The 25,737-nt window shown below is 37.5% G+C and overlaps 2 protein-coding genes across 6 annotated transcripts; one reads left to right on the top strand and one right to left on the bottom strand.

The window, feature by feature from the left end:
• Positions 1-79: 79 nt before the first annotated feature.
• Positions 80-25,279, top strand: LOC149736178 (uncharacterized). Of its 5 annotated transcripts, XM_089878998.1 has the most exons (22): positions 80-208; positions 1,243-1,457; positions 1,787-1,848; positions 4,444-4,538; positions 10,995-11,082; positions 11,470-11,796; positions 12,546-13,467; positions 14,578-14,718; positions 16,159-16,287; positions 16,556-16,661; positions 18,788-18,942; positions 19,991-20,131; positions 20,532-20,564; positions 20,933-21,234; positions 21,684-21,825; positions 21,895-22,225; positions 22,618-22,737; positions 22,976-23,138; positions 23,317-23,429; positions 23,659-23,857; positions 24,315-24,418; positions 25,004-25,279. In XM_089878998.1, exons 1-22 carry the CDS (start codon positions 188-190, stop codon positions 25,091-25,093), a joined length of 3,999 nt encoding a protein of 1,332 aa, XP_089735124.1. In that variant the 5' UTR covers positions 80-187; the 3' UTR covers positions 25,094-25,279. The 5 variants fall into 5 exon arrangements, with proteins under 5 accessions (XP_089735124.1, XP_089735125.1, XP_089735128.1 ...); XM_089878999.1 differs by lacking the exon at positions 20,532-20,564 and having other exon boundaries at positions 83-208; XM_089879002.1 differs by lacking the exons at positions 80-208; positions 1,243-1,457; positions 1,787-1,848; positions 4,444-4,538 and adding an exon at positions 6,633-6,687.
• On the bottom strand, positions 1,947-3,939 carry LOC149736179 (alpha-1,2-mannosyltransferase ALG9-like). Its single transcript, XM_089879051.1, has one exon. The coding sequence runs from the start codon at positions 3,857-3,859 to the stop codon at positions 2,081-2,083; it is 1,779 nt and encodes a 592-aa protein (XP_089735177.1). The 5' UTR covers positions 3,860-3,939; the 3' UTR covers positions 1,947-2,080.
• Positions 25,280-25,737: the final 458 nt, after the last annotated feature.

The raw sequence follows: 25,737 nt of genomic DNA, 5'->3' as shown, positions 1-25,737 counted from the left end.
AAAAAAAATATTTAAATATTCCTATAGTTTCCAAATCGAGCGGCCGTTTATTGCATCATAGCATTACCAGAGCTCAATGGATTAACGCTGATGGTAATTAAAGCGAGTGCATTGGTATAGCGATGACAGAATGCGTATGAAGTTATTGCTTGTACAGAACTGTGGTTTCATTGTATAGCTGGTAAGCATGGACGACACACGGCTCAAGGTAAGACGAGTTAAGTGTTTTTTTTATAGTTTTAAGCAAAAGTTTGCATCTATTTGACCGGTAGCATGTTATAACGACTGCCTTTTTGCTGCTAATTCCCTTATTTTGCATTTAATTTTGTTAGAATTAAACACAGCTGAAATACAGTATACTGGATTATAGGTTTAGCAGCCACGCTTTCTTTTCAATAAAGTTGTGTATACTTTGAAAGTTTATGTTGAGTTAAGGCTGTTAAGCGACAGTTTGCAATTATTTTACCCATAGCGTGTTTTATGACTTTTTTTGCTGCTAAATCCCTTCTTTTCGTTGTTAGCTTACTATACTACAAAGAGACAACAAGTATCATGGTATATTATTTGTTAACAACAAGAGGACAGGAATTAGCAGCAAAATAAGTTGCTATATGTCTGCATAGTTTGCAATAAAGATTATAACAAGCGTTGGTGCAGTTTATACAAAGCTGTTTTGGAACTACTGTTGTTTCGTCGGGTTTCTTGGTTAAATTGTTTTTTGAATATATTTCCAACAAACAAAAAATCATGTATCGTGACGTCATAATTCTACAAATATAGTAATAATGATTTAATAATAGATCTAGAATACCAAAACAAAGGTATGTATGACGTCATACATATCTTGCTGTCTTATCTATTGTCTTGTCACAATTAACCCGGAGATTCCCGTGTGCTTGTTTTTCACTTCCTTGTGACGTCACTATCACTTAAAAAACATTGTGACGTTTATAATAGAAAGATAATTCTACAACTTTTTTAAACAACGAATGTTACGATGCTCTTTCAATTGCCGATTATCGCGTATTTAAATTTAAATAAAAAAACAAAAGTATAAAACTCATTAGTAACCAATGGGTTGGAGCAATTGCCGTTAAGTGTCTTATACAAGGACACAAACGCCCACAATGGTAGCGTCGAACCCGTATCGTCTAAGCTAAAGGCGAGCGCTAACCATTGTGCCCTGTAAACGTTATTATATACAAATAGTTGGTTTTTATTTGTATCGTGTTCCTATGTCAGAAAATCGGGGAGGAGGTTAGAGAGATAGAAGAGCTCAAGTTTGAAACTGAAGCCAAGAAACGAATCCAAAGCGCTCGACGTGCGCACGCCCTCAACCGGATATGGTTGGCCAACTTAGACGTCCGCACGGTGGCGGAAGAGAACGTGGAAGAATTGCGAGAAGTGATCGCTGTTTGTGAGGGGGAGTTAAAATGCTTGAAAGACGAGACAACGAGGTGAATGAACTATATGTAAACGAATCCATATATATGACCATACCAACCATAACTCGCCTGTCTACACTCAACATGCTGATACAGCTTTAAACGACTCGCCTCTACCAAGAGGTTATGGGTTCAAAGCTCCACGATGCTACCACTGTAGGCATATATATCGTCAAGACACTTAACGACAATTGCTTAAACCAAGTAATGGGTTGTCCAAATTGTCAGTCATACAGAAAAACAATCACCCACAAAGTTAGTTGATCCCGCCCAGTGACACCAACAACCCTTCCAAACGCCAAACAACCAACACCTCCAACTAACAAAACATTAATCCTCAGATTAAACTCAAGGTTACAAGATCTAAGGAACGAAGAGAGGAGAATAGAACAACAACAACCAGGTAACCGATACAGAATCAAATTAAAAAAGCCACAATCACCTACTTAGTTGTAACTTGTAACAAACACTGAATAATTTTAGGCCAAAACAAGTAATAAATCAAATATTGCAGTTTTATTAATAAACAAATATTGGTTGCACCACTTTTCATAGATGATTATAAGTTGAGTTGTATTTGGCGACACCGCTGTAATATTCACTGCTTCATTACCAAAATACCTACACAACGATCACTACGTATTAGAATCAGGTTTACGTTTCAACAAATTAGTTCTTGATTGCAAAAGCTGGTATTTTCCGAAAACGTTTCGTTCATAAAAATAAAACGGGACGAAAAACGCTCGGTGCAAAGATGATGTCGATTTCTTGCTAATGAGAAAATCAACTTCTTTTAAAATCTTCCAATTATCCTGCTGTTGGCTGTAGATTGGTTCATGCGTTGATTCCTCACCATGGTTGAAATCAATCAGGAAATGGCAAGTTTCAACGTCAACGTAGCGGGATTTTTCCTCAAGGTTTTCGTCATTGAAATGTCGAGGTTCTGCTCGAGTGCCCTCCAATCCTGGGGCCTCGAACTTGCCCGGAAGTTGACCTTTGAACTCAGACCTGATCAACTCAAGTGTGAAATTGTTGGGAAGTAAAAAACTTGACGGGAATCGATGCCATTCTTTTCCCATGCACACACGGACTGTCGTTTCACTTGTATCAGCTTTATCCGCAATATGGTGGAGTTTTGGATATAGTTCCATTGACCCATGATAAGCATTGAACAAAGCAAAAGACCTGGACAACGATATGACTCCATATATGGTCAAAACCAACGCCGCGATCCACTGAACACTCAAGTAACGATGGAATTTAAAAAATCCATAAAGTTTTTGCAATGTTGCGATTGTGACAGCTGATGATAAACATATTAAGGGGTAGATTGGGAAAAGAAACCTCTCTTCTTTGTGAGGTCGTGTGAAGAATATTAGGATCCAAATGTACATGGGTGCGATTGAGAAAGATATTAACAACATGGGTGGTCGGTAACCTGCGTGTTTCAACACAATTATGACCTCACAGATTGGAACAATGACGATTGTTGACAATGCGAGGAGAAAGGCAACGTTGAAATTAAGGAATCCATTGATTACATAATACGATAAAGGTTCTGTGCCATAAATATCTGGCCCATGTGCAGTGAATACGTTGTACGTCAAAATATTCAATGATGCAATGACTGGTTTGCCGTAAAAAAAACTGTCAATCAAAAAACTTGGAAGCAACATTGTAGCTATGGCAACCAAGCACCATTTGGTGAAAAACCAATACTTTCGCCGCCTTATAAGGATGTCAACAGCCAGTGGAATACCAAGGGCAACAGAGAATGGCCAACCTATGATTGCACTTGCTGCTACAGTTAATATAGCGAGGTTCAGTTTCTCTTGCAGCCACAACCCCATGAATAGAAAGGTTCCAAACATGCAGAAGGTACTTGGTAGGAATGCAGTGGAAGATATAAACATACCAGTTCCCAGCACCATCAATGCTAGTAGTATACGAGCAACATTATTCCCAAACCTCAACGAAACTCCTTTATAAAACTGTATCTCACATAAAGTACATACCAAGCCGAATATCATCCGGATGAAATAAAACACTAAAAGTTTGTTTTCGTTCAGAAACCCAAGGTGTGCCCATGTCAGCATAGAGTGTAAACAAATATACGCCCATGAGCGAATCGCATATACAGGCGAATACTCCCACGTTTGAAAGCCCTCCCCATACAACAAGTGATGCAGTGGTTCCCAGTAATTGTACGTCTCATCACAATCTGTTACATTGTTCATGAGCGCCGAACACAAATTTGCTGACATCAGCAATCTAAATGCAGTGTTAGAGTTGGGCAACCAAACTTCGGATATTTTCGAGTCATCTTTCCGGCAATCTTTCGCATCCTCCACATATTCTTCCCCTTCCTTTTGCTGGGGGGCGGTTTTTATATAAATTCCTTTTTTGTGTTTCATTATTTACAACAAAATGTAAAAAAATCTACAATTTGCTCCTTGTACAGAAAAACAAGAATTAAAACTAAGTTTTGAAACTTTTAAGTTGACATTGTAATGTATATACAACCTACAATAAAAACGCAAACTTTGCAATGTTATTATTAATGCAATTCGAGTTTTGAGTGCTGGTGAAGAATCCTCCCCTCACCAACCAAGAACATATTGTCTAATCTGCAACGTAAGGGAGGATTCTTCACTACTACCCAGTTTTGCTGCGCCTATGTAAATACTAAATATTATTAAATCGCAAACCATACGTCCGAATATTAAGCTTACAAACGACCAAGAAACAATATTATACAACATCAAAAATCTGCAATAATACGATTTTAGTGAAATCATAATCCCTATTATGAAAATCTGGAATCTAAAATTTCTAGAATTGACAACAATAGGTAATTGTTACGCGCGTGTCACAAGTCGTTTCGGCAAGGAAATATCAGTATTTTCGGCGAAATAAACAAAATTTAACCTAATTTATATTTTAATTATTTTTAACACCATGATTTACGTTTTTTAATTTTTAAAAATATTCGTTTTAGATTTACAAGAACTTGAGGTATTTTCCCGAAACAAAGAATTAATTAAACCTTCAGTGATCGATAATGGAGATTTGGCCACCCGCAAGAGGGCGACAGTGAGTTTGTATGAATAATTAAATGCAACTTATTTATTAACGACAGTCGTTATGTTTTCTGTTTTGTTATAAAATGGGTTTTGTTCTGTTTCATACACCTTTTGTCCGCTTTTGAGTTACCACCTATGTAACTTTATGGGTGATTGTTTTTTTGTATATGGCTGACAATTTGGACAACCCATTAGTGAACACTTGGTTGGAGCAATTTCCGTTAAACGTATTGCTCAAATACACATATGCCCATAATGGTAGCAGCGAAGGGCCTCGAACGCATATCCTCTGGTCTGGCGGCGACCACTTTAATCGATGTCCCACGGCAGCCGTTGTTTACAAATTCAAACCTTAAATTCGCAACACAGCTTTACCTTTTCAAATACGAAAACAAAGTTTATGTTATTTAAACCTACAGGGAAAGAAATAAACTGGAAGACACAACGTTTGTGTGTTAAATATTTGAACACCTTATCATTAAGAGGGCATACCTCAGCAGTGGTTACCTTTGCTTGCGCAAAACCAATAAATTACTACACGGCCTGGTAGAAGTATAGTAGGGTGGGGAAGATAAAACACATTATTATTCTATTTTCTTGTCCCATTTGGTAGTAAACAGAGAACATTTAAAAAATTATAAAACCGTATCTTCACGACTTTCATAGATCGTTGTTAATTGCTTATAACACGATCAGAATACTTGGATATTATGTGGTAAATGTGTCCCATATTACCCCCACAGTACTGTAGGTCGTGGTTTATAAGCTCTATACAGGTTGTCTTCACCAGAATAAGCAAGCATTGCTTTTCTCTTATACCCTTTATATGTAAACGATCTGCGGATATCGAAATGTCGGTTCTACGAAAATAAGTTGCCAGAAAAGCTCAATCGATCTTATACCATTCCTGGCAGCAACAAATTCTACGATAACAGCTTTTACATTTAAATATAAAACTAACACATAATTCCACGTGTTTCGTATCCATTAACCCTTGACTTGGTGTATGTAGTTCATTAACAATCTTTTTGCGAAACAAACGTTAACTTGATGACGTTTAACTGTGGAGAAAGTTAAACATTGTTCGGCTTGTTTGCAGTGTATTGATTTACATCAAGGCGGGTTTTGCTTACGGCTGTTTTACATTGATTTTAATGAACTGCAAAGGTACCAGCACAGTGCAGGTGTTTAGATGTAGGATACAGGGTTATCAAGTATAGACCCTGTTAGCCATTATACCGCAGTTTTTGTATATGTTTAAAAATCTTAAATATGAATATCAAGGTTACAATTATCACCAAGTCTATTCTACAAGTATTCTACAAGCACTGATAATGCCAACAGTTTTTGGTGTATGTTATACAAAAATCTTAATTATGAACATCAAGGTTACAATTATCAAGTATAGACTCAATATAATATAGCAGATGTTTCACCAAGTCTACTCAGTCTTCTACAAGCGCTGAATTATATATCGTAATTCCAGGTTTAAAACATCGAATAAATCGCCCAAAGTTGAAGTTTTGTGAACACTATGAAATTCATTTCCTGTATGACGATATAGAACGTGTATTATTTCAAAATAAGTAGCTTTGTTGATGGACACAGCCTATAGTGATGTCACAGAGCGAGACGGATGACGTATTACATGATAACGAAGTTAATTTAACCGGAACGAAAAAAAATTCGCGTTTTTGACTAAAATCGATGCTCAGAATTGATCGATATGACGTCATAAACAAGCGGTTTTCAGACACACACGTGATTGTTTCTTTATGACGTCATTATATTTGTTTTCTTATACATTTATCTTTCTATTTGACGAAAACCGTCTTTATACTTTAACAATAGAATGATTATGACGTAAAGAAAGAAGATTTGTGATCCGTCAAGGTTCAGTAATGTCATAGGGGGCACTGTGACGTAACAAGTGCCCATTAAGCCCAAGGTATCGCATGAATGCACACGACTACCAAGGAAACAAATCGTGTTAAACGCGATCTCAGGGACCACAATAACTGCTGTTTATGACGTAAAATCGACATTTTGACCACGTTGTGACGTCATTGTCTAACCACGTGTTATGTTTTGACCAATCAGAGATAAGAGTTTACGATTAGGGAATTTTGTTGAAACGAAATTTTGAAAATCTGGATTTGGTAAGTTAGTTTGTTTATATTATTTATATTAAAGTTTATGCTTGTTTTTGTGTTTGTTACAAATTTACAACGTAGAAACACTACAGAATAAAAACAGTAAAAACTTTTTTGAAAAACAAATCACGTTTTTTTCGGTTATTTCGTCGTCACCGCTTTTGAAAACAAAGACGGGTATAATGTAACAATTATAATCGTTTATTAGGCGACAATGGGTTAGTTTTAAGAACGCTCTTCTGGAGTCATGAGGATGCGTTTTTATAAAATTCTTTAAATATTTTTTGTGTACTACCAAATGGTACGAGAAAATAGAATAAATACATGAACCATCTTACCCCGCCCTAATAAACAACAAATGTAACTGTTAGTCTACAATGGGTTGGTTTATTACGTCAACCCCCGGGTTTATAAACCGCGATGTTCACATCCATGTCTGGTTTCCATATTTGGGGAAAACAACATCTACACGCACGAGCGCTGCAGACGCTACAGGTGTGACGTCACAAACCATGAACGCTAGTGACCCAACAACAGCGAAATCGCGATTTTGCAGCATTTGTGACGTAATAAAGCAAAATTTCGAGAACAATTCGGCAAATTCTAGGACGGATTTCTTATTGTCGATGTGTGACGTCATAAACCCAACGGACAAGTCGCTTTGTTTGTAAACAATGCGACAACAATATTTAATTATGACGTAACAATCACGCGACAATTACTTTCCAAATATGGAATGATTCTCGATGAAAACCGCGATTGATCAAGGAACAATTCGCGGTTTCTACGCATCGTGACGTCACAATGAAAACAAAATATTTCTCGAATAATTGGCATTGTTGGATAACAATGGCGTTTAATACGTAAGAATCTTTCAACTGGTGTCGTCACAATGCGGTGTTATTATAAGCATTCTAGAATATGTAGACCACGTGGTCGCGTGCTGATCGAATTAGAGCTATTGTGACGTCACATAGGACGTTTCAGAACGTTTGGAATTCGATTATTTCGTCACAATCGTTGTTTTGTTGTTTTTAATTGTTAGCGATTGTTTTCTGATAAGAGGGATTGTTTTGTAATAATTATCAATAATCACGTGGGAATAAAACAATTCTCACGTCATAATAGCGATTGTGACGAAAGCAGGAATGATTCTCGATTTGATCACGTCTAAGAACCGTTGTGACGTAGTAATATAGCATTGATTGTCATTTAACAATAGATTCGATTATGACGTAACAGTGCAGAAGTTCAACCGGAAAGTTTAGAAATGATACTGTGACGTCATAAAAGTAATTATTGTCGCGCGTTTAGGGCGTCACCTTCGAATTGTTACGACATAGTTAGTTAAAATTCAATTTCTCCACGTCATAATAGTGTCAATATGACGTCAACAATAGAGAACTGATTGTTTGTTTGTTGTGTAACAATAGATAAACAATAGGTCGCGAATTTTTTAGCAAAAGTTTAGAATAAAGTGAGGTAAGATGGGACACGTTTCCAACAATATCCATCTTACCCCACAGAATATAAATCGAGTTTTGAGCGAAATTCCATCAAATAATGATTGATTGACGGCGGTTTGAATATTGCTGCCGATTATGCCGGCCACTGTGTGTGAGGGGGTAGAATAAATATGAAGGTTGGCAAACACAGTGCGTATGGAAGGTTAGCCAAGCAAAACACAAACCGCTAAGCTGCGCATCGTTCAATGTATTGTGGATAGCGTGTGGGGGTTGGATATATTTTAGCGAGGTTGAAATATGTTAGAATTGAATTTTTAAAAATAAATATTTACGACTTGAAGTTCCATTGTGTATAAGGCGTGGTCGGTTTACTGGTTTGGTATAAGAAGTAAAGTTGAAAATATTAAAAAGATTTAGATTTTTTTACATATTTAGACGATTTGGAACTTTATAGGTTTTGATTTAGTAGTTATTAAAAAAAAACACTTTGTTTGGGTAATATTCAAACCTAACTATGGCCTACTTCTATTTTTAAACTAAACGTATGTGTATACTAGTTTTTAAACGTTAAATTTATTTTTATTTTTTACTGTTTTTTGTTAAACTTTTATTGTTGTTTGCTATTGAAGGCCAAAGTATGAAGTGCATTGTTACGTGTTAGTACGTCATATTTGTATTATGACGTAGTTTGTTTAAAAGTTTTATCATTGATATGATTTTCACTTTAGTTGCAACAGTGTTGGTAGATTATGGTGGAACAAGTTGTATTGTGACATGTAAAGTGATGACGTATTTATATGACGTTGCTGGGGGGGGTGGTAGAAACCTGAATGGTTATGAACTATGGGTAATGGGTTAAACGTACTCGACGAGGACCCATATAGAATAGAATGGGGTAACTGAGGGGTAAAATGGGGTGTGGGGTTTTGTCGTTTATTGGGGCGTTGAAAGTGCAGGAAATGACGTAATAGACGAAACTTTAAAGTTAAAGTCGTAACTTCCGAAACGCAGTGGGTGGGGGGGTTATAGTAGCTTTGATGATGTTCACTGTTGCGTCATAAGTTAGATTGCGGAGGTATGTTGTGACGTCACAGACGATAAGAACCCCTACAGCGATGCATGCCCTCGGTCACATGTTATGGTTTATTGTTCCACCTATGTGATGTCATAAGTGATAATTATTACAAACAAGCGCGTCACAATGTGTTAGGTTCAATCGAATTCAAGTTTATATGTCATAGTAAGAAACAAAGGTGGGGGTTACGTCATAAAGGAAAGAATTCTAGAAAGATTGTTGGTGTTTTAGAATTTCAAACATAATCGTAAATAAGAAACACGTTTGTTAGAATAAAGATGAGACAAGTCAAGTTAATTATTTATTCTTTTCAAATGCGGTAGCAAAGATCAAATTTATTAAAAACAACGAAGAGAATTAGCAGCAAAACGACAGTCGTTAAAATGCTGGGTAAAAACAAAATTGTTAAAAATAGCGTGGCCGCTAAAACCACAATATATTAAACAGAACTTGTGGGTTGTACTTTTGCCAAAATCGTGGTGTATTAAAAGCTAGTTTCTAGAAACAACAACTCAAAGTTTAGCCTACAGTTATGTTAAGCGTGTACTAGGCTCTGGGATAAATTTCGAAAATCATCCCATCAATTATTTATTGGGTTGTAGCTGAGTTTCGACGCGAAACGAAAGGAATTTCAGTTTTGTTGAAATTGTTTCGCGATTGTTACGACACAGGCGATGACAGAGAAGGTACGCGTGTTTTGTTTATTACGTCACAAGCGAAGAAAGTTTAAAATCATCGCGCCGGGGAGACATTATGCAGGCAGTGTGACGTCACAAAGCAGTAACAGACGTTCGTTTATCGCAGGCAGCGAATTCCAGACGGATCGATAAATTAAAGAATAATAAATTCTAGAAATTGCTCCTTTGTTACGTCATTTTGACGTCACAGATTCTAGAAAATACTTGTTTGTTAAGTAATAGTTAATTGACAAAGAATTAGTGGCATAGAAACTACATTTAGCGGCAAAACGAAAGTTCTAACAAAGTTTACGAGATACAACGTGGTTAAGGTTTAAATTATGGAGGTATTTAGTTAATTATTACCTCATTTTAGCTTTTGTTATCTTTTATTACGTAATAAACCCAAAGTTAACGCCTGTTATCAACTATTGTCGGGTCATCAATCGTTAACAATGGGAACTTACACGTAACAATGGTTGAACATAGTTAGGATTATTACGTAATAAACAACCTTTGTTTGCGAACAAACAAGTTCAACTTAACAAACATTTGAGATTTTTTATTATTCCTGTAAATTAGCAAGTCATGTTTGATTAGTCAGCGAATTGGAAATATGTAATAATGTGTTTATGACGTAAGGATAACAAACAACGTGTTTGTTACGTCATGATGACTTTAAACATTCTGTTGCACAACTAATATTTACAGATACTTTGATTTCGAGTTTTCGCTTCGATTGTTTCGTAGGTTAGGGGTTTGTGACGTCATAGAGGGGAATAATGGAAAAGTCGGTGAGTGTTCTAGAACATGTTGACAATATATTCGGGGAATTCCCTAAGGAGATACAGCATACGGGGCAAGATAATGGTCCTTGTGTGATCATAATGCCCCAGAGACGTCACAATGTGGCAAGTGTGACGTAACAAACGATATATCGAGCCACACACGCGATTCAATTAACGATTCGTTCGATTAAAAAAGGAAAAAGTTGGAAACTCGAGTTGAAGTGTCCAATGATTGTTTAGCGACGTTAACATCGCGAGGTGCATTGCTTCTATTGATGACGTCATAATAGCGATTGTTTAATCACAGAAACTTCTCGCGGAGCTCGCGCCAAGGTATCAACTACAATACAAGATCGACCTTGCTTTACAAAAGCTGCAGATGGATGAACGGGCACGTAAGTTGAAGTGTGTGTGGTAAAATGGGTACAGTAGTAAGTTGGTATAAATGAGCATGTAAGCTAATTAATGTGTATGGCTATAAATTGGCACGTAATAAATATTCGATAAACCATTGCCTATATTTAGTAAGCCATGTTTAAACTTAATTGAAATGGTTTGTTGCACCAGCGGTGTAATGGAATGTTGGGTTAATAGTTAAACATGTGGTAACAGTGGTTGGTATACAGGTGTTGGCAAACATGGCGGGCACAGTACGTGTAGTATACATATAGTTTACCCATTAACCCAACGTATGAATATGCTGCAAATATATTTGTGCTGTTCCGTTTGTTGTGCTACGTCACTTGAAGATATTTTTTGGTTCAAAATATTTTTAACCGCAGAACCGCCGGAGCATGACGAACCCACTAGCGGCGCTCAAGAGACGCAAACATTGGAAACCCCCGAGTTCTACCATGACAGAACTGTATCTATGACAACATCAGAGTCTGTGACGTCATCAGGTGATGACGTTACCAATTTGGAAGATGATATAACGGCTACTTATCAAAACCATGACGTCACAAGCGATTACGTAGCGTACAATGACGTCACAGACCCGAAAACCGACGTCATATTTGATAACGACATAGAAGATAACAGTGACGTCACAGAGGATATTGATGACGTACCACCTGTACCTAAACCGAGGAAAAAACGGAAACCACGTGGTAAGTGTTACGTCACAAATACTCATTGTTTTTTTCGGAAGTAAGACTGGACAACCGCCACTATGACGTAACACACGAAACGCGTGTCCCATTGTCTTGATGGAACTTTTTCAATGAAGCTTTGTTTGGAAACATCGGAGTGATTATGACGTAACAGAACCGTTTAGTTTCACTTTACCTAAGTATAAGGACCCCATTACCTGCTATTATGACTTCACAGCGATATTATGACGTCACAGAGGTCATTACGAAGTAAATGGAAACAAAAGAGTCGCGCTGTTCGATTAGAAAGGAAGTAATTTCGAAACCGCAGGTGGTTTGGGGGGGATTAATCTTGAGTTTGATTGGAACGCTAAGTTCGCGCAAATCGCGGTCGCAGATGCGTGGTGTGCAGCTACTGTTACGTCATAATGCTATGTGTAGTTAGTTGTATTGTTACGCAATAAGCAAAACTCTAATAGAGGTCAGGGAATGTAAGTTAGGAACCTTTGATCACGATTTTGATGAATCGAGCCGTTTATATAGAATTATGACGTCACAATTAACAGGAAGTTACCAATAGAAGTTTCGTGAATATGTGAATGTGACGTCATAATTGAGTTTAAAGGTTTAACGAAAATCGCTGCAGAAATCGCGTATGCGATCAATACTTTGGCGTATTGTTCCCAAGCGACAATAAGAACTGGAATGACCCCGATTCGCGTAATTGTGACGTAACAAACAACGACAATTATTATTTTATTTTCCAGATTCACCAACCATGGAAGTAGCGCAGCCCGTTGTTTATATTAAAGAGGTGACGTCAGAAGATCATGACGTCACAGGTATGACGTCACGAGAGCATGAAGTCACAAGGGATGTAGAAGTACTTGACAATGAAATTGTAGAACAATTTTACGATGACGTAGAAACATCGAGCGCTAGTGACGTCACATCGTCGATCGACGAAAACGAAGAAGTGACGACGCGATATTCCTATGACGTCACAAACGACAGGGAATCGTTATCGGAAGAAGACTCAAACCCGAACGTTCTACAACATGAAGTTAGTGTCGTCATAGAAGCAATGGTTGATGACGTCACAGAAAACAATGTTCTGGAAGAAAGTGACGTCACAGAGGAATCGAATAATGACATCACAGAACCCTTTGAACACATTGATGACCTCACAGACACGCAGGCGATCATCGAACACGGTAATGACGTAACAATAGACAGCGTTAATGACATCACAGATGCAGAACGCGATTTCGCTCCCAATCTCGCCCATTGTGTCGTCACAGAGGGTATTCGCGAAGCCACAGCTGTGGGGGAGTCCCCCCGTGACGTATCAGGTTTCGCGTCAGATCGCGATCCTGTTCAATCGAATGTAAACGTCACAAAGGAAGTCGCTGACGTCGAATCAAGCACTGATTCGAAAGCTGTGACCGCGGTTAACGTATTGCAAGAAGATAGCTTACTGGACGACTGCTTTGTTCCTGAGGAACACGTCACAAACACTGAAGATCGCGTCACAGTCGAACAAGACGAAGTCACAGAAAAAGCTACGTCATCAGAAGTGACGTCACCGAACTTAGTTATCGTGGAATATCCAGACGTTCTAAGTGACGTAACAGAGTTAGAGATGAGAATAATAGAACGTACGGGGTTGGTCAATCGAGATGAAGTTCCGTAAGTTCATAGTTGGTATTATGATGTAATAATAGAGATGAGAAATTCGAATTATAGTAGGTTGGGGCAAAATGAGCCATGTTTTCATTCCTGATCCCATTTAGTAGTAAACAAAGAATATTTACAGAATTATATAACTGTATGTTTACAACTCTAAAAGCGCCTTGTTAATTGTTAAAACACTTAGAAAATATTGGATTCAGTTGCTAACGGTATCCCATCTTACCCCACAGTACTATATAAATACATTTTACCCCACCTTACTATAATCGTAGAATCAGGTGAACCTACCGGTACATTCCTATCATTGTGATGTCATAAGTGTGTCTATTGTGTGGGAGATTTAGACAATCGTTGCCCATTGTTGCTTTGTTACGTCACAATTGCTTTTTACAACAAACGCTCCAGGTGGAATTTTACGAAGTTTCGCGATTTTTTTACTTTACTTAGAAAGTCACATTGTGTCATAGTTACAGTTCATCTGTGACATCACAATCATCATTTGAACTTTAATTGCAACCAAACAATTGAATTTAACAAAGGGTTGGTTTTATAATAAACGGTATTGTTCTAACGGCATTGTTACGCAATCAAGCCTCGACACGTCAATGTTAATTAAAAACAAAGTGACATGACTATGGCTATTGTGACGTCACACCTAATTCGCCGTGAGCGCCCTACCTCGCTAATTTCGCGCCCTAATTTTATTAAAATTGTGAACAACTGTCACGTCACAAAGCAACTGTTGCGTTATAAACCTACTTAGATTTCCGCGAACATTTGCAGCGCGGCAATCACGGTTGGTGTTTGTTACGTCACAATACTGTTTCACTATACCATTCTATTTATATTTGTCCTGTACCCTTGCCGCAGAGGTTGGCGCACCTGCCTCTAATCAAGAGGTTATGGGGTCGATTTCCAACCCAGAGGTCACTAATGGGTTGTTCAAATTGTCAAACATGCAAAGAAACAATCACCCACAAAGTTACATACGTGATATTATAACGACTGCCGTTGCCTCGCCATGCGACGATAAATAAGTTACATTTATTATTTTCGATAACCTAATAACTTTTATTTTACATTATGACGTCACTGACCGCATTATAGGGAGGATCCAAACGCGCGAGTGACGTACAACGCGGCTCACAGCCAAAGAAACACCGACGCAACAAAGTGGTTCGGGCAAGCTAAACCAAAAGATAAAGTTTGGTTGAAACCGAAAGGAAAAGTCGACGACTCGGCTGAAACGTAAGTAACCGCTAGACGGCACTGTAGAGCATACACTTGATTAACTGTTTTATAAAATAGAATGGTACACAGGACCTCAACCATATAAATCCTTATATTTGGTTAAAGTAAACAGCCAACTCTGGCCTTAACCCAGAGTCTTATGGGTGTGTTTTAAAATACAGACTGGTGTGCAGCCATTACTTTTTTTAACCAATCAAATCGCTCTGTTGCGCTTCGGTGACAACGTATTTCTATAAGACACACGTCCACGCAATATTTACCAATCAAGTCGCATTAACCCCTAACCGAAGCTTAACAGAGTGATTTGGTTCGTTATAAACGGGGATGGCTGCGTACCAATTTATATATTAGATATTTTCACCCGCTAGACGGCGTGTTTAAGCCCTATATTTTTACTAACCGCTAGACGGGGGTATAGGGCGCTAATTAAGCAATAAAAGTCGCCACATTCAGGGAACATAACTAAATTATAATAAATGATGTCATAATCCAAAATAAAGCACTTTTAATTATGACATCGTAATTAGCGTGGGTGAAACCACGATTTCATGAATTCTTTATAACCGAATAAGCCGTTAATGACGTAACAATTGAAATCGGAAATCCAAAGCGATTGCCTCGAGGCGTAAGAATTCGAATCGCGTTTGGAATCTAGATTTTATAACCGACAATTTATCATTGTCACATCATAATTATGAAACTGCGTCTCGTAACGAAGTTTGTTAAAAAAATAAATTCTGGCCGTTATGATTTTGTTGCTGATTAAATGCAACTCAATGTGAGTTATAGTGTATGTTGGGTTTAAAAAACCCCTTTATTTGACAATTTAACTTTTATCTTTGCTATTATCAACTTAAAAGCAAAAGATCAAATAAACCAACAAAGAAAAAGGTATTAACAGCAAAAGCTGTGAAATATTCGCAAATAATCGTTAAAAACACGGTTTTAAAATAAGTTCAAGTTTCCGAGAGTTTCATTTTATCCTGTTCCTGAATTATGTGTTTATGACGTCATAATTCAACATAAACGACGGGCGGTAACTTCAAGGCGATTGGTCGATTATTGGCCAATCAGAGTGTAGTATTACGATGTCTACACGGATGGGTGGTTTGAATACCTGTAAATGTTACGTCATAAAGGGATGGGGCAAAGTGGGACGTGTAGGGTGGGGTAAGACGGGACATGTTTCATCTTGCCGTCCTATTTGGCAAATATAAAAACAAATAATATTTACTTATATCCTCACAATTCTAAAAGAAAGTCGCTAATTGTTACACGATCAGGAAATATGGGATATTGTGTGCTAACGGTATCCCATCTTACCCCACAATACTAAACGCATTATTATTCGCGAATGGTTAATTCAGCTTTGAAACGTCATAATAAAAAATATTTTAAATCATTGTTTAACGTGTATGACTTATTATAACGTCACAGTGAGCGTCGAAAAGTAATAAAAGCGATGACGAAGAAACACAATCCCAATTATGTCCCAAAATGGAAGCCGCCTGTCGAGAAGAAATGGGAAGATACGTTGGATGAAAACAAAAAGGAGAGTCTCAAAAAGTGGGTTGATGTACAATAACCATAACTTACAAAGTTACATACGTGGTAACTTGTGGCTCAAGGTGTATGAAACAGAACGACCGTGTTATAACGACAGTCGTTGCCCCGCCATGTGAGGATAAATAAGTTACATACATGGTAACTCGTAAGCGGGCACGAGGTGTATGAAACAGAACACTCGTGTTATAATGACTGTTGTTGCCCCGCCATGCGAGGATAAATAAGTTACATACATTCAATTCCTTAATATTTCATTAACCCACCATAGATACGAAGAACGGCGTCGGCAGCGAATTGAAAGTTCAAGCGCGCATTCTACGTCATCAAGTTCTGACGTCACATCCGCTTCGGAAGTTTCTATATCAATTCATTCGGTAAGAATATGCATTGTTCGTTAACAAACATTGACGTCATAAAGGAATTAAAGGATTATGATTGTTCGTTGGATTATTACATCACAATCGGGATAACAATGCGCATTGAAGCGTGAGCGTATTATGACGTAAGTGAAACTGTATTTGTTGGGTGTGACGTCACAGACCAACTAGGTTTATGACGTTGCAAACATCGAGCGGAAACGAGTGGGTTGGACAAACAAGCGATTGTGACGTCAAAGTTGAAGGGCTTTGTGACGTAATAATGAGCGCGATCGACGATTCGGTAATCGTTGCTTCTGGCGACGCGCGACTTCGCTGTGACGTAACAATCGCCTTTCATAGGTGTATTCTAGAATACGAAAAGAGAAGAATGCGAAAATCGCGGCAACCGCGGTTCGTGGATGGCGGGTTCTAGAATGTAGTTTGTTGTTGACATTGTTTACGTAACAATGTCCCAAGAGCTTGTAGTTGGTTTATGACGTAAGAATAGAGTGAGGTTGTGACGGTTTTAGATTGAGCCGCGATTGATGTTGAAGTTGTTTGATTGTTATTTAGGCGATTGAATGTTGAGATATAGCGGTAAAGGGGTTTGTTGTGGTAGAAGGTATATATATGTTATTGCGGTAGGTTCGTATCAAACTTGGGTCGGATAATGTATATGTTGCGATTAATTTGATATGGATACACCACTTGTGTGTGTCTTATGCGTGTATGCAAATGTAAAAGGGATATACCAGTATAACAAACCAATTAAGGTTTAGTTTGGGGTATTCTGTAAATTTTGCGGTTCTTCTTCATATTTATACATATGTGTATATTGTGCATATATGCACATGTATATTAAAGTTTCAAACTGTTATTGTTTTTGGAAGATTTTCGGCTTACATACACAACAGGCCTGGTATGGGGGGTTTATAAAGTGTTTACTACGGTAAAGTTAAGATTCCTTTAAAGTTTAAGGAAAAGGCGACGACAATATTTTGTTTGCATAGCAGGTTTTATATACCATAGTTCCAGGAATTAGGTTCTTTTGTTCGAAAATCATCAAGTGTATTTTGACGCTCTATTGACCTTGCGTTTGTGGGGTTTCGGGGGTTCTGCGGTGGTTTGTTCAGACGTATATACTGTATGGAACGGCTGTAAAGAGATTGGAAGGTGCTTTGGATTTCTGAGACGTTTTGTTCGGAAGTAAATAAAGCTAAAGAATAGAACAGTTGAGCACCGGTATACAAGACCTGAAGTGTAAAAATATTTTTACCGTAAGCGTGTTTTAACGACTGCCAGAACTTGTTTTATCGGTTTTAACAATTTTTTAAAAAACATTTTTTTAAAATTTTTTTTTGCTACCGTAATCGAAGAGACAAATTAAAGTTATTTTAATTATAAACTCTGAAAGATATTCAAGGGGTAAAGTATATAGGCGCTTGTTGGGGTGATAGCTGTTTAGTGCATTGAGCACCAGGCGGGCAATAACTGTTAGGTATATGTTAGGTGCAGGTCAATGCGTTGTAAACCAATGAACAATATCTATGGTACAATGTAGTTATGCGTTACGTCATAATGGAGGAAACGATGATTCGAATTCGGGGTCGTTTCGACGCTGTTTGTTCGCAAAAATCAGCACTGTGACGTAACACTTATAAAGTGATGTCATAAACAAATGTGGGCATTAGGTGTGAAACTGACAAGTTAGTGTGATTGTTTACAAGATAGCGGTCAGTTGTTGTTAGCGTTGACAAACAGGATAAGTAACAGACTTTATACCGGACGTGTTATAAGCGACGGACTGTGTACCGCTGTGAAACAAATTTACGTGGTTGATTTTTTGAATATTGTTAAAATGAAGCAAAATATATAAAATATTCCGCGGTCGTTGCTACAAGGCTTAACGTAATATAAGTGAATATATCTTCTGGTAAAGTTGCTGTTTATATTTTTACTGAAATATTATATCATTTTATTTACCAGAACTATTAACGGTATCTTCACGTCTCGATCGTTGTTTATTGTTAAAAACACGGTCAGGGAATATGGGATATTATATATTTATATATTAATATGGGATATAAATTAATTTTATCCCATTTTACCCCGCAGTACTATATTCACATTTACATCAACAGGCATCTTTATCCGAGCTTTGCCCAAACAGCGAAGTAGTTGTAGAATCAAACGTTCATAGTAAAGACGCGATCAACTTATGGGAAAGTAAACTTAGCGATAAATTCGCGAAACAAGAAACGGAAAATAAAAGACTCTCAGTTGGAAAGTGGAAACGGTAAGTTATATATATATTTAAATTGGGTGGTAATACTATATATATATATATGGTACTATAAAAGTACTTAGCGTAATATTTAATATATTTTATTATTATTGCTCTTGTCTATTCATATAAATGTATTGTGGGGTAAGACGGATATTGTTTAAGATCAATAACATTTTCCTTTTTTTAACAACGTTTTTTAAAGTCGTGATGGCATTTCTACATAACCCTTACCCCACCACAACTTATACTGTAGCTTTGGAGATAAAAGTTTACGAATTGATAATATTTTCATGTTATGTTGCTTTATTCTGTTTTTGAATGTTGTTGTTACGTTTACAAATACTATTTACTACGTAATGGTAATCGCATTACACCGAATTGACGGAAACATGTTTAATCCCCCACATTTTCTACTCTACACATATTTTCCCCGCGAGGCGTTAGAACTGTCCATTGTGTTCCAGAACTTTCTATTCAACGATCGCGTCCAGGGCTTGATTTAGAAATATTATGACGTCACAATATTTATAAACTAGAAACAAAAACACAAGTGTTTGGTATGTGACGTCATTACCACCTGTTTTTTAGGATCTCAGTCTTGCACAAAAACGTTTGTTTAGTATTTTTTTATTTACGTACACAAGTTACGTTCACACATAATACATGCACATTCCTCCCATAAGCAGATACATATATACATGTACATACATCCATTTCACTACAAAGCTCCTAAACTGATGGGGTAATATTTCGTTTTACACAAGTTACATCGTACACATTCCTTTAGAACACAGATTGCACTAGAGATGGGACACGCATTCATATCACTACACGATCATCGCTTTGCATTGTTGGCAGTTATTTTGTTTTACATATATTTGGTACATACATCAGTTATAAACTTTAAGTTTTTTCTATATACATTACTACGGAGTCACGGAGACAGAGCTTAATGTACCTTGCCATATTTCCATATAACTACAGAATTATAGCACTGCTGGCAGTTTCATTCATTCATTCATTCATACATTCATTCATACTCTATATATTGCTATAGAGCGCAGAGACAAGCACAAGAGAAACGTGAACGAACCGAATCGATGTCCAGCGTTTTGTCCAACGGTAGCGTAACAGGGGATCTCCCCACGAGTGAAAACGTCATCAGGGAGTCGCTGGGGGTGTCGAATATTATGGGCAAGTAAGTTGGAGTGGTTGGGGTTATTTAGGGTTACTGGGGGTTTACTGTCTGGGTGAGGGGTACTGAAGCAAGTCATTTGGGGTCATTATGGAGCCATAGATTCATTTGGTGTTTGGGGGTTTTTGACCAAGTCTATTCTAGAAGGTACATTTATACCTATATTTACATAAGTAACCTGGTTTGGGTGTTTGGGCAAATCTGTCCTAAAGATCTGTGGCAAATACTTCATTCATTTCGGTTAACATGTGGTCACACGGGCTTGGTAAAGCGGTTACGAATGTGGGGGGCAGTAAATAGTGTTGAATGTAAAAAAAGGTCCAATATCGAGCAAATAAATATGCAAGTTTGGGTTAGTCGGGCCAAGTTTGGATACGTGTGAAGGTAACAACATTATATTCAGGTTAGATAAAGATGGCCGCGATGACGTCACGAGGTAGTGTGTGTGAGACGTCATGGGTTAATTACCTTTGATGACGTCATGGGTTTAATTAACAGCTGATTGTTAATTATTCAATAAACAATTGAACGATTGTTACCTTGATTCTAACTTGTGATGTCATAATTCACATTACGCAATGAATGGTTTTGATTATTGACGTAATAATAGGCATTTGTTTGCGCGATTTAAGAGCTTTATGGGTTCAACAGCCACGATTTTGAACTGATGCTCTTTTCATTTTATCCATAGCGTGTTTTAATGACAGTGTTGTTAATTTTCTTATTTTGTTCTTTAAACAATATGATCTTCGCTATCGTGTTCAAAGAGATAAAACATTTAATGGTACTATTATTACGTCACAGATGGCGAAACATTGAGCACCAATCGCAAGAAAACAAATCCCTAACCAACTTCCGCAAGACGGCAGCAGCACCACGCCGCACAAACTCGTTCACCGTTACCCCTGGCTCGGGGTACAGAAGCTTTGCTAGCCCTACAAAGACAGCGGCACCAGCGAGCCCCAAAGTACCAACGAGCCCTGAGGGCCCCCCGGTCAACTCGGCACGCTACAGCCAACCGATACCGGGTGAAAGTTTCATTGACCGTGAGATCAGGGAGTCAGCGGAAAGAGAGGAACAATGGAAACATGAGAAGCTGGAACCAGGTAACCAACACATAAACATTACATTGCATATTATAGAGGGCGAGGAAAGACGGGACATCTTTAGCACATAATATCAAAATATCCTGATCGTCTTTTAAACAATTAACAATGGTCTATGGGAGTCGTGAGGATACGGTTATTTAATTCTTTGAATGTTTTTTGTTTACGACCAAATGGGACAAGAAAATAGAATGAAAATCCCAGCTTCCCCCAACCTCATACTTGTATACAAGTGAAATATTGTAAACGTGTTTGATGGGACAGGTTGAATAAAACAATAGTCGTTAAAACACGTTGCTGTTAAATCTTACATTAGAAACAAATCACAGTTTAATTTGGAAGATATATATGCGTATCTATCATGGCAACCGCAGCTTTGTGTTAATCCTAAACGAAACTTTTGTGACACCATCGCGAAATATTAGATTTTCAATTCTTTATTATTCTAGAAATCGACCGTTTGTCTATGACGTCATCAAACGAATCTACGACGTACATGAAGCTACCTTCCGGCGCCATCTATTCACCGACGCTAAGTCCCGCCTTTGCTATGACGTATGTAAGCGTCACAAACGACAAAAGCGTGAAATCGTAAGTTTAACAATCACACATTATGTCGTCATCAGTGTTACGTCACTAACGCCCATTGTTACGTTTCAGTCCACCACCGAAATATTTAAACAAAGAGGAAAAATCGGTCACTAGTGACGTTTCCACTGATGTGACGTCACAACGAGATACTATGACGTCACCACTTGACGTATTTCAACCACACACCGAACAAACGGAATACATGGAACAGCACGACCATGGGGCAGACTCTGGTATTGAATGCAACGCACCTAACCCTGTTAGATCGAACGTCACATCTCCTACGTCAGACCACGACCGACCTGGCTCTCTAACGACATCTGGCGGTAGTCATGAAGATGAATACCCGTCGTCAGATGTCTCTGCTGCGTCACACGACGATACAGAGGTCCCAGCCAAGGTAAAATCCTCAACCAGCTAACAGCCACAAAAATAACCCAAAATGAATGTAACTTGTTTATCCTCGCATGGCGGAGCAAAGACAGTTGTTATAACACAGGTGTTCTGTTTCATACACCTTGTGCCTGCTTACAAGTTACTACACATGTAACTTATTTATCTTCGCATGGCGGGCAACGACAGTCGTTATAACACAGGTGTTCTGTTTCATACACCTCGTGCTCGCTTACAAGTTATCACGTATGTAACTTGTTTATCCTCGCATGGCGAGGCAACCACAGTTGTTATAACACGGGTGTTCTGTCTTACACCCTGTGCTCCCTTTTCATTTACGTAACTTTGTGGTTAAACACAGGAATAAACATTAATAAACCCCCTAATCCTCTTCCGCAGCCCCAACAGAAAACCCCCTACTCTCACAAAGTTGCATCAGTGGTAACCCCAAGAGGCTGGAACCCTAAGTCACTCACAGTCGGACCAGTGAACCCCAAGCACAAGTTTTTTAACAAACAGGTTATTATTGAAACATTATTTAACATAAAAAAGTTTGTAACATATCATTCTACACCATAAATAATGTAAATATATATTTAATATTTATCTTTTTGAATACGATACTGAAGATCAAACTAATTAATACAACAAATAGAAGGCAATTAGCAGCAAAACGACAGTTCTTTATATTATGAAAAAACAATAGCAATCTTCAAACTTAGTAAACAATGCTAAACTTTTACCCACCCCCCTTTAGCCCCCACTTACCCCAACACCCACCCCTGAGGTTGTGGAACAAGAACCCATTGTTACGGAAACAAAGGAAGTTATGAGTCATAATGACACCAACAAACAACCCCCCCAAGTGGAAGAAACATCGTTGAAAGTCGACAAATCGATTATCGAACAAAATCCACAAGGTGAACACTGAGTAAGATGTCATAACACACACATGTGACGTGTAAAGTTATTTTTAAACCTAAAACACCAAATGTCGAGTTTTAGATTGTGATTGATGTGTATATACAGTTACTCATAAACAATCCTAATGTTACATTGAACATTATTACACAAACATAAGCCATTGTTACATCACAGCCACAGTTAAACAAGTAACTGTGACACGACAAAGATCAGGACCAACGTTTGACGTCGTTTCAAGTAAAAACCGACTTCAAACGATAATGGAGCTTGAATTAAAAGAAGCGGAGGTAACCATAACTATTGTTGGTGGTATTGAGTTAAATATGAGGTGTATGGTTCCACATGGTTAAGGTCCTGAAGTAAGAAAGGCTATGGGGACTTGCGGTTAGGCCTGAGTAGACCCATTACCACTTTATTCTAGAAAAATCATATATATATATATATTTAACATAGGTATCGTTCAGTTACTGGTGCAAATAATGAAACAAATATAAAATATAATATTTCTATGTTTAGAAACGCGAACAAGAATGGAAACAAAAGCAGATAGCAACACTAGAAGGCAGTAGTCAGCCGGCAAAAGAAATTACGGAACAAACACACAAACAAGAAGAAGAAATACAACAAGAACAACACACACCTAAACAAGAAGAACACACACCTAAACAAGAAGAAAACATACCAAAGAAACTGCCACCAGTATTAACTAATGGGGGTGAATTTTGTTTTCATTAAGTTTTGATTTCATTTACTTTTAGCTTTTAAACTAACTTGTATTTTAACTAACAAACTGAATGTTACGGCTTAAGTTACAACATTTATTTTCAACAATTACTTTAGACACGAGTGACTAAATTAATGTATTGACACTGTTTCAAATAAAAGTTACCCAATCTGAAATAACCATATTAGAGACATCCCCTTTATTACATACAAATTCCTCTCAACCTAAGACTGTACTGTCTGGGGCAAACTTAAAAAACACAAGTATCAGTTTGAAATGTTTATTATCACTTACAGTTAACAATAACATTTTTATCATCAAACTAAAATAACCTTCCACAATAAAAATAAAACAACTTTTCACAATAAAAATAAAATAAACTTTCCACCACCACCACAAAAATAAACCTCTCTCCATCACAATACAAACCACACATTACCTCCCACAGAAAGTTCCCCAACGCAGAAGCAGTCTCCCACCCTCAATGAAACCAATGATGAAACAACTCGGAAGATTGTCAACGCATCAACCGCAGAATACAAGAAACACTCGGTTCGTATTTATGAGGTTTTTTCCAGTACCGTGTTGTGTGCTTGTTTTGCCTGGTTTCAGTTGTGTTGTGTTGTAACACAGCACCTTATCTCAGTGGTTGGGTGCTTGCATTGTAACCAAAGGGTAGCAGTTTTGGTGCTCGATATTGATACCATTGTCAAAAGTGTAATCATGTGCAAGACACTAAATTTCCTTGAAAATAATATTATTAAACTTTTAATGTCTATTTTATTAAGGTGCAAGTGTAGTGTTTCATTATTACAAGTTTGTACGCACAATAATTTATTATAAAACACTTAGTTGGCACCCACTTCAGCAAACTTGCTTATTTGCTGCAATGCTAACTTGACCTACCTTGTCCTAATGAGCCAACTCTCGTATGAATGCAGCTCACTAGGTCGATACTGATATGTACCTCACACCTCAGCTTTATAGAATAAAACCGTATACCGTCATCTGCATAACCTTCCTACCACTGCCGGTATTAAGCATTGAACCTGACATACTTCAGCTTCAATGCAAGCACCAAACCAATTTGACTAAATCCTGTTCTGCTAATTGTTAATATCTAACTTTAACCTACAGGTCGTAAAAGCAAATCGCGTTCCACGACGAAAAAGTAACCTTGCCAAGCAGTGGGAAGCTGGCAGGTTTAAAAACTATGATGAAGAATAGAAATACTATATTATTCTCATAGAAATCATAAATATTGGGATTCGCGTGTTTTTATAAGTTTTCTCGCATTATTACAGTGAATGCTGTCACAATATGCATTGTTGTAAGTATTGTTCCATTGTGCTTTTGGATTTGTAAATAAACCTTGCATGTATAGAAGCAATAAAGACACAACGCAAGCGTAAATACGTCGTACATGCACAAAAGTTTACATATTCTATATATGTTATACTTATTAAGGTATAGGCAGTAGTTATAGTAGTAAGCGTGTTCTGTCAGTTTGATTTACCACTGAGACAAACTCAACAATCACTAAACAAACAACTTGCTGTCCTGTTTTGTTGATAAAATGACTTTGTTTTGTCATTTCACAAGATAGCATTTTAGGTTTTAACCACTAAAATAGTAACAGTAAGACCACATTACCAGCATACGTTTAAGTTATTTCCCTATACATATTCTTTTTCTATAAATACTTCGTGCAATACAATATACAAATAGGTCACATTTATAAAGCGGGGGGGCTTTAAATTTTGTCGGCTTCAGCAATTCGTCTGTGGGCTAGCAACGAAGGGACATACATACGGGAAAAAACAAAGAATATATAAAATAAACAAACACTTACTTTTACCTCATCAATCCAT

Source organism: Ciona robusta, chromosome 5 (assembly GCF_009617815.1).
Source record: "Ciona robusta chromosome 5, ASM961781v2".
NCBI lineage: Eukaryota > Metazoa > Chordata > Ascidiacea > Phlebobranchia > Cionidae > Ciona > Ciona robusta.
The sequence above is the reverse complement of the archived record's forward strand: the minus strand, read 5'-3'. Positions and strand labels throughout refer to the sequence as shown.

Coding starts and splice junctions, on each gene's coding strand:
- LOC149736179 (XM_089879051.1), bottom strand. CDS start 3,859: ATGAAACACAAAAAAGGAATTTATATAAAAACCGCCCCCCAGCAAAAG.
- LOC149736178 (XM_089878998.1), top strand. CDS start 188: ATGGACGACACACGGCTCAAG. Junction 13,468..14,577: donor GTCAATCGAGATGAAGTTCC/GTAAGTTCATAG, acceptor ACCGCATTATAG/GGAGGATCCAAACGCGCGAG. Junction 23,858..24,314: donor ACCAGTATTAACTAATGGGG/GTGAATTTTGTT, acceptor TACCTCCCACAG/AAAGTTCCCCAACGCAGAAG.